This window comes from Protomyctophum bolini, assembly GCF_963924005.1.
Source record: "Protomyctophum bolini genome assembly, chromosome: 18".
Classification (NCBI taxonomy): domain Eukaryota; kingdom Metazoa; phylum Chordata; class Actinopteri; order Myctophiformes; family Myctophidae; genus Protomyctophum; species Protomyctophum bolini.
In genome coordinates this window covers 27962547-27972698 of record NC_137879.1, presented here as the reverse complement: position 1 = coordinate 27972698, position 10152 = coordinate 27962547, and the positions used below count along the sequence as shown (strand labels likewise).

The 10152-nt window shown below is 41.6% G+C and overlaps 1 protein-coding gene across 1 annotated transcript; it reads right to left on the bottom strand.

Annotated features, from left to right (window-relative positions):
• Nucleotides 1-5153: 5153 nt before the first annotated feature.
• On the bottom strand, nt 5154-9299 carry LOC308333622 (uncharacterized protein; the record flags this gene model as incomplete). Its single annotated transcript, XM_080790079.1, has 8 exons — nt 5154-5306; nt 5410-5504; nt 5585-5664; nt 5884-6082; nt 6170-6325; nt 6418-6494; nt 6630-6819; nt 6918-9299. 8 exons carry the CDS (start codon nt 9297-9299, stop codon nt 5246-5248), a joined length of 3240 nt encoding a protein of 1079 aa, XP_080646205.1. The 3' UTR covers nt 5154-5245.
• Between the last annotated feature and the right edge of the window lie 853 nt (nt 9300-10152).

Here is a 10152-nt window from a genome sequence, read left to right as displayed (position 1 = left end):
GAAGCAAACTGACTATACCATTTTAATGATTGCAACAAGCCTTACCCTCTTGTAGATGTTTGATTTCTTGTTGACTTGCGGCCAGTTTCATCTCTGTTTCGGCACTTTTCTGTTGGCATGCGACCAGTTGAATCTGTGTTTGGGTACAGTTGACACAGCCTGCAAACACAAAACTTGGATGAATCCTGTATAAAAAACAATTACTAGATGTGAACAACAAAACAAGAGGTAGTCTGTGTGAAAGTATGAATAGGGATGTTGAGGTTAAGCTCACATGGTCCACAAGAAGAATCTATGGTATGGTGGCGGGTGGCCGTTTTGTATGCAAACGTCAAGTTAGCTTTAATAGGAGCACTAATATGCTTATGGTATTAGAAGCAAGGGTGTTCAATGCCATAACTAAACCTCTAAACTAGGGATGCCTGAAAGTGACCATCAGCCAAATCGAATAATCGACAGCTCTGCCGATTAATAATAGACAATTGATTATTTTAATCAATATCAGATCAAACTTAAGATTTTATATTATGCACATGCCATGGTCACAACCATTATATGTTGAGTGCATGCTTTGATGGTTAGTTTTATAATCAGTTTTGATGAGTAAACCTTTGTGGAGATCTTCTCAGTTCTCATTGTATGCTAGTTACTGCCATTCAGGATGGAAAATGAAATCCATTTGGATTTGGGGAGAAGTAGTTTCATAAGGGGCTGGTATAAAGTACTGCCTTCATTTCATCTGATTGTCTGTCTGGCAGGCACTTAACAAGCAATCTTTAACTGTGTCTGTTAGAGAGAGGGGCAGAGAAGAGTGGCTTTGCTCAACTTTATTTACTGTATACTTATATTCTCCACTCTGATGAAGGTACATGTTCAATATATCATGCAGCCTTACTTATTAGCAGATATTTTGGCTATTGTTTTATTTTCCCCGATTTTTAAATATTAAAATCCATTTTGGAGACTCCGACGATTAATCGGAAAATCGGCAGCATCCCTACTTTAAACATAACACTGACCCATCTTTTTCCTTTTTGCTCCTGGCAAAGGCTCCCTACTGGTCGTTACGTGCCTCTTCGCCTGAACAAGTCCTCGGCCAGTCCTCACTGCAGGGACAGCAGAGGCTGTATGAGTTTGACCTGAATACACAGAAAAAGCAAATACACTCTTCAAATGGTACAAATATTTGTAAGACTAATATTATAAGACTAAATTAAGTGTGAATCTTTGTATTAGCCCTCATACTGCATGTGTGCACCAACCAACCTGCTTTAACCCATTCTGACCGGGCACCCATTTTGGTGTTAGCATCATGTTATGCTTTACCTATTGAAAAATAGCAGATCTACAAGCTCATATCGCGCCACCGAGTGGCGCGATACGAGCTTGTAGGTCTGCTATTTTTGAAAATTCGAAGAGCGACTGACATTTTTAGAATCTGATCTCAGGTCAGAATGGGTTAATCAGACCAGTGTGTGTCCAGTGGAAACCTCGTATGAATCTGATCTCAGGTCAGAATGGGTTAAGGGCGTACAGAATTTAAAACTGTAGCTAGATGCCAATTAAACAACAGTGTGCATTACAGTATTGACTATTTAAGCAACAACATAAGACCAGAAACATGCGCACACCTGTGGTTCCAGTGGACTCATTTGATGCCATTGATCTTGTCAAAGGAGGTCTATAACCTGCCACTGGTAGTCCGCTGGGGCATGGTCTTCTTAAACCAGCACCAGGTCTCTTGGACCGTGCAGACACAACTGGAAAGATGTAATATAGACAGAATATTTGACTGAGGCTGCGTCTGAAATTCCATACTGGCATACCATTTGGCATTCAAATTACTATGCATTTTTTGCATGTCCGAAAGCTTAAGTTAGTACTATTCAATAGGACATGAAATGCCAACTAAATCTGGTGAATATTATAGCATGCATATGCAATACTGGTACTGAATGTCCCACAATGCAATGTGATACTTTTCAGCTAAAGTACATTAAACAACCATAGATGTGAGATCTACACTGCACTTTCAGTTTGTTTCTCACATCACTAGTTTGGGTATGCTATGACACCAATAAAATCTCACATACAAGTAGACACCAACATGCTACCTACTGCCACCATCTCTGAAACACTACAATTTTGATAGCAAATACAAATCTCTTTATATGCTAAATTAAACTGATGAATCCTCTGGCATTTTGTTTTATAATGCAATTTTTGGTCATGGGTGGAATGGCCGACTTTAAAGTTTTTAACTAATGCTTACCTGTATCTGCACTAGGTGTCAAGATAGACCTGGAGATTCCTGTAGCCTGAGTCAAAAAACAAAAAAACAGAAACACACCATTATGTTACATACATGCATGAGGGCCACTTTGTAAATATATATAATATTTTACTCACCCCCTTGGGGAGGGGACCAGCAGTATTTCTGGTGGCTTCCAGTCCTGCTTGGGCTCTCCTCCCACCAAAGTGAGGCATCTTTGAAAGTCCAGGAATCGATGTTGCACATTTCCATAACTTTGATGCAGCGCATGAAGCAGGCAGCAGATGCCTTGCACTGGTCAGGAATGTCTTTCGGTCACCAACAATGTTTGTCGGTGGAGCCAACAGAGTGTCTGGTTCATTCAGCCTTTTCTGCACCACAGATGATTTTCCCATCTCTTGTTTCATGATGAACTTGTTTACTTGGGGAAGTTGGGGTGTAGATGTTGAAGGCAAGAAGTCCCTCAAATCTAAAGTTTCATTCCAATTACAAGCCAGGCTTTGAGAGAGGCCGTTACAGAATCCTTCTGGATTTAGTGTGCTTGAGTGTGCATCACCACTACAGTCGCTTCCAGATTCAATAACTGTTACAGTAACAGTAGGCTCAGCAGCAAAAGCTGCCAGTGCCACATCAGCTCCGGCTTCAGAGACCATCACTATATCAGATCCAGCTCTGGCTTCAGAAAACCTCACTATATTTGGTTCAGCTCCAGCTTCAGATACTGCCACTACAATAGGCTCAGCATCAAACGTGTTATCCAGAGGAGACATTTTGGCATCAGGCTGCGCTTCAGCTGTTGTAACATTACACTTCGACGGCGGGCAAGGTTGGTGTACATCAAATGTGACGTTTTTACGGCCAGTGATCTGGTTAGTGGGCTCATTTGGACAGACCATTTCAAATGTTTTCTGGAGGTTGACACTAGTGCTGCTTTCAGACAAAGTCATTGTACTACTGAGAGTAGTAAGGGCTTTAGTTTGAAAGGCATTGCTGTGAGGCCCAGCTTCAGACACTTCACCTACAACAGGCTCAGCATCAAACGTGTCATGCAGGAGAGACATTTTGGCATCAGGTTCTGCATCATTACACTTTGAGGGGCACGGTTGGTGGACATCATCAAACGTGTTGTTTTTACAGCTAGTGGTCTGGTTAATGATGTTAGATGGACTGTCCACGTCAAAGGTGTTTTGGTTAACATTACTCATAGGGCTTTCAAACAAAATATGTGTGCTGCCAAACACTGACTGAGATTTTGTTTCCAAGGTACTGCTGGAAGTAAAAGTTCTGTTCTGGAGATCATTGCATGAATCTTCTGAAGCAGACCCATCTTGGTCGACAACATGGCCAACATCAGTCTCGGTTACACCGCTATAAGTTTGAAGAGTCGGTGTGGCACAAATTGAAGAAACCGAGGTCATGAAGGAACTATCAAATGTACATCCATGTGGCATAGTCTCATCCTCTATGAAACTCACAGGAAAACTTGAGGGCATGGTCTCATCCACTATGGATTGCACCGGAGAAGGCAGAGTCTCATCACCTATGAAACGCACAGGAGTAGGCACAGTCTCATCCATTATGGAACGCACAGGAGAAACGGTAGGAGTGCTACTGGAAGCCGTTGCATCTATACCGTTTGTCACCTGTGCTGGGTCTTCAGCATATACAGGGGAAATGTGAACTTCTAAATGACTCAAAGACCCTGCAGATTGAGATCTTCTCGCTCTCCAAAATAAATATTTTGAAACTTGAGCTGGCGTGTTGCAGCCACCATTGAATGTGTTGGTCCCAGCATCGCTGGAGGATGGGGTGGAGAGGGACATTCTGCAATATCTCTTCCTTGGCCTGTGAATTTAGGATGAACACTTTCACAGCCTTTATCCATATGTGTATTGGCTAACACTTGTATAAGAGACCCTTTTGTATGTTCCTGCTTCTTCTGGACGAGGGCCTTTAGCTTCTTGAACAGAAACAAACCTTCAGTCCTCACATTCTGCAGTCTTCATCTGCAGCCTGTAAATGTAGATTGAATTAGCAAAGAAGACCTTTTCTTCTTTATAGATACGCTCATGATCAAGTGCTTATGTTGCCATGCAATACATTTCAACCATCCAATATTTAAGCTATAGCCTGCCTAGACAAGGCTTGTACAGTTATGTTAATTCAGCTAGCTCATTCAGCTGTAAAGTAGGCAGAGACGAAATGTCGTTTATTTTCAAGTGTTTCGTACTTTCGTTACCTTCTGTGATGTCATTAATTTCATCGCTGCGCTGGAGAGGAGAAGGAGGGAGTTTGGCGAACGCTTTTTCTCTCCCTGGAAATAAAAACGTCTGTGTTTCCGAGGCTAGGAGAACGCTGACTTATAGAGTTGTTTTTAAAGCGGCTAATCAGACGCAGGCGAGAGAGATTGATCGATTGATTGATTGAAATCGAGAGAGAGAGAGAGAGAGAGAGAGAGAGAACCTCAGCATCACTTGTATGCAGGGTAATATCGCCATCTACTGATCTACCATGTGAACTGACAGTTTAAACATCAATTTCAGTAGCCTATACATAACTTCATAACGTTATATTATCTTATTGTAACTAATTATTTGTGAATATTCCCTGTCCTGTGTAGAGTTCAAGTAACATTTACCATCACTTGCAAATTAATCGTGTTTATATATTGGCAAGATGAAAGGAAAGCCATGCAAATGGCTATAGGCCTACTATACTAAGAGAAAAACAGTTGAGTTCAAAGTCAAATGTATTGATTTCTTAAATTCCAGTACATGACAGGCTGAATTGATGGATTAAGGCTCACGTTCTTAAATAAAATGTACATTATACCCTGCGCAGACTTTATTACATAAAATACTTATACACAGAACTTCACATTTATAAGCATTTGGACTGATTGAATTTGATTGAAAACAAAAAAATGAAACGTAAAAACATAAGGTAGGCTATTGCAAATAAATAATTGTCTTCTCATTCTTTTGTTGTCTTCTTCAATTTATTCTTTAGCTCAGACATCAGTGGATTTCCAAACCTGTTGAAACAGTACAAAACATGTAAGAACCATAAAATACAAAATAAAATAATAATATCATTGTGATACATTGGAAAACAGTGTTTCAAATAATAAGTTATACCCTGGCTGTCTTGGGGGCATCCATTTAGGTTTGTGTTTGGCCACATCTTGCACAGGAGAGCCCTCATTTACTTCTAGTTTTGTCTCAGTCTCTTTCTGTTAAGAACATCTATAATTCAATACAAAACATGCCATTGAAATGATTTATTCTGGTCACATGGAACACAAAATGTTACCTGTCTCTCACAGTCTTCTGTGAGATTTTCCTCTCTCGACACATTTGTCTTTTTTAAAACGGGGAAACCAGCTCCAAATCCTGAAACACAAAGTGGCACTGGATCATTTATTGATTGACTGAATAAAAATGTGGCATAGTAGAATCAAAGAATACGCTCGCGCACACACACACACACACACACACACACACACACACACACACACACACACACACACACACACACACACACACACACACACACACACACACACACACACACACACACACACACACACAAAAATCCTACAACTGACTTACCAGGCAATTTTATTCCAATGCCCAAGCCTCCCATGGGCACACCTGCAAGACGTTTCTTTGGAAGACGTACAGAGGGTTTTAGAGGAGTGGGTTCCAGAGAGGGCATCTGTAGAAGGGCACGGGGGTCCTTTGGTGGTCTTACATGAGGATTCTTAATGGCAATTCTTGTCTTTTGGGGAGTGAAGTCCAACGCATTAAACTGAAATGGCAACAGAAATAAAAACATTGTTTATTGTGAAATAATGTGTGTATGATTTAATACATCTGTTTAATAGAGTAATGATACCTCAAGCTGGTCTCCGGGTGTTGGTAGAGGTGTGGCCAGTTCCTCTGCATCGTCTGCTGTGCTCAACTCAAGAGGTGAAGATGCAGCTTTCCTCCCATAATGTGCATCCAGAACATCACACACATCATTCACGTCTAGCTTTGTCTCAGTCTCTTTCTGTTGAGGAATGGACAAGGAAATCTATTATTGAATAAAAACATGACATGAAAATGTTTTCTGCTCATATGAAAGACCAAGTTAATAAAAACCTGAGGGCAGTCTTCTGTGCGACTATCCTCTCCCGACTCGTTTGTCTTTTTTTTACCAGGAAAACCAGCTCCAAATCCTGAAACACAAAGTGGCACTGGATTATTTATAGATCATAACTAAAAATGTGGCACAGCAGAATCAAAGAATTCAAACACACAACAACAGGTATAGTTCAGGAGTCATCACCCATCCCCTACAACTGATGACTTACCAGGCAGTTTTATTCCAATTCCCAAGCCTCCCAGGGGCACAGCTACAAGGCCTTTCATTGGGAGATGTCCAGAAGATTTTTGAGGAGTGAGTTCCACAGAGGGAATCTGTATAATGGCACGGGGATCCTTTGGTGGTCTTACATAAGGATTCTTAATGGCAATTCTTGTCTTTTGGGGAGTAAAATCCAACTGCAATGGCAACAGAAATAAAGATAATGTTTTTATGTATTGTGGAATGTATACATGTATGTATGATTGAATACATCTGTTTAATAGAGTAATAGTACCTCAAGCTGGTCACCGGGTGTTGGTAGAGGTGTGGCCAGTTCCTTGGCATTGTCTGCTGTGCTCAACTCAACAGGCGAAGATGCAGCTTTCCTCCCAGAATGTGCTTCCAGAACATCACACACTTGATCCTGGCCTTCTAAATATGCCTTCTTGTGCAAATTAGATTCTGTCAAAGTCGTTCCCTCTAACACCACCACTGGCTCACTTATTCGCCCAAGAACCTCAGACTCTGCTTCCTGTGATTTGTCGGGTTTTCCTGAATTAACCTCTTTCATTTTGTTTGTAATGTTCAGCGCAATTGCCCCAAAACGTTTGTCTTCAGTGTTACTGATTACAGCCTCACCTTGAAAAAGAGTACATGTCTGTGATTTCTCCTCCATTCCTTTAGATATCTCCCAGTTAGTTTTCTCTTGTAGGCCAGAGTCTGATATCTTGGGATAAATAACCTGTAATCCAGTTTCGGTCCCCATAAATTCGACAATGTCTGTCTCTCTGTTTTCTTGAGATTGATATGACAATTTATCCTCCCTGGCCTCAGTTGTTGCATCATGTGTATTCTTTAGGAATCCAGTCTGTGTGTATATTTCATGTGTAGACTGGTCCTCTTTAACACATGAGTCTTGTGTTCCCTTCATATCTCTATCCTCAATATCAGATGACTTGACAGAGATGACAATTTCTGACATGCTGTCTGCTGTCTCATGTATGGCTTGGAATACTTCAGCACCACTTAATTTCAGTACTGCGGTCTCATTTTCTGCTGAGGCCCCTTCACATGGGAATTGTCCACCAGCCGTATATCCCGACTGTAACAGTGGTGGTGAAGTCTCCAATATGTCTGTCTCACTCCTTAATGCAAGTTCAGTCTCAGGTTCATCATTGTTTTTTGACAGCTGTTGTGGCTCTTTCTCTGTGAGTTTTGACATCTCTTCATCCGGTCCTGATCTGGTCTGTTCATTCTCTGTCTCTTCTGGTTCCCTCTTAGTTGGTTTTCTTATAATTTGGGGTTCTGTGTTATTTGCATCCTTACATAATACAGTCTCTATCCACATGTCAAATATTTCATCATCTGTCTCATGCCCATCCATTCCTCTCACATCACACCCCAGTAACTCTGTCACTGTGTCAGCCTTTCCATGTATTGTAATTTCTGTTTCCTTTGATGTTGTAAGTTCTGGTTCTGACTTTATGTCCAAAGATTCTTTATAGAATCCAACATCCATGGCTTTTTCCATGTGTGTGGAATGATGTTTGTTAAACATTTCATGGTATATTTCTATTGACTCAAGCAGTTGGTCTGTGTTAATGTCTGCTTCAGATCCTGCAAAAAAAGCATTTTCCTCACCATCTGTAGTCTTGGATGTAGCTGTTGTTTTCATTTTGTGCAGATTTATGATTTCAGTGAAACTTTCTTTTTCTGATGTTGTCTTCTTAATTTCAGAGCCTCCAATGTCTTGCATGTTTAACCCTGCATCTTGTACATCCATTGCCATAAACTGTACCTCTTTTTCCTCATTTAATATAGGCCTAGTTGCACTTGGTTGTTCCATCATTCTAGTTTCAACAATGCTCCCTGGTAGATTAATGATCTGGCTGCAATTCTCCTCTAACACTGTGGGATCTATTGGTTCATATACAAATCCTGTCACTTTCACCTTATGTAATTCAGCTTCAGGGTATTTCATGGTTTCCTCTGATAATTCATCCACATTCTCTTCTATTGTTGTATTATTTTGTGTATCCATGACCGTTCCGCTTTTTCTGTCTGGTTCGTTGTTCATTTCAGCCAGCAGCTCCTCAGTCTTGACCAACAGTTCTGTGTCTGTCCCCCAAGTCTCATCTTGTGAGCTGGCATCTGTCTGAGATACATGCTCCGAATGTTTGGCCCCGGTCTCCAGTGATGCATCCACTTGTTTGAACTCAGCTGTAGATATGTATGCTGATGCCCGAGCGTGAGCTGGTGTTTCATCCATTGGTTCAGTGGATGGTTCCTCCTTTTCCCTTGGCAGTTCAGTATCTGTGGGGCACCGTGTCCCACTATGCCCCCCTGCTACCATATCAATGTGCAGAGCGCTTTCTAGTTTGGAGCTCTGTTCTTCTCCGTGTATAATTAAATGTCCAGCCTCACCGCTACCGACAGTTGTTATGAAGCTTTCTAACTCTTTGCTTCCCACCTCTTCTGGTAACTGGGTGGTCTGAATTTCTTCCCAATCCCCTACTTCCAGGATCCTTTGTGTTGTATCCTCATACAGCTCATGCCTATTGTTGTCATACTCAGGAACTCCCTCTTGAGTTTCCTCACATACTACACTGTTTGGCTCCAGAGGCACAACAACAAGCCTGTCAGATATCTCTGGGGAGGTACTTCGGAGCACTCCCATTATTTCCCCTCCATTGTTGCTTTCAGTTTTTACTGCAATGGGTGTAAGTGCAGGTTCATTTCTATTTATTATGTCTTCCTCTAAAATTGAGACTTTTTCTTCAGGTCTGATCTTGGGAAAATCTTGGTCGGTCAAGTGTGTTTTCCCGTCAGTCACTGTCAGGTGGCCAATTCCTAAAAGCTCTGTACTTTGGTTTTCCACAGCAACATATTCAGTTGTTTGAGTTACCGTTCCCTGCAGAGCTGTGATAGCGTTTTTGTTCCCACCTTCACATTGAGCTCTATTAACTTGTATTTCCATGTTCTCTGTCATGGGCTCACTGACAATATGTTTAGTTCCCATGTCATCTTCCGCACGGCTCTCTACTTCAAAGTGCCAATCTAATTCAATGCCCATTGACATTTCTTTCCCCTCGTCATCAATCTTCTCAACACATTGCTCCCTCTCTACTGCTGTGCACCCGTCCTCTGCCGTGTTCATGTCATTTGCATCATTTTTTAGCAGCGTTTCACCCATCACTTGTGCGCCAACAGTTATGTCATGATCTGATGCAGCTGCTCTCTTGTTGTAGGTCATTTGTAGTTGAGTGTCTTGAGCAAGCTCTGAAGCTGCAGTAACATCGCTGTTCTCATCTAGTATTCCTTCACAGAGGAGCACTGTTTTGTGGACGTCTGCCCCGCCGTGCTCATCAGATGTGAGGTTGTTTTCATCCTCAGATCCTTCTTTTCTTGTAGCCGCTTCATGTTCCATTCCTGTACGTTCCTCTTCCTGCTGTCTCAACATGTCCTCTCTGTAAATGTTACTGTCCTTCTCCGGACTCATTGACATGTACAACTGGCCTGAGTTTTCTTCT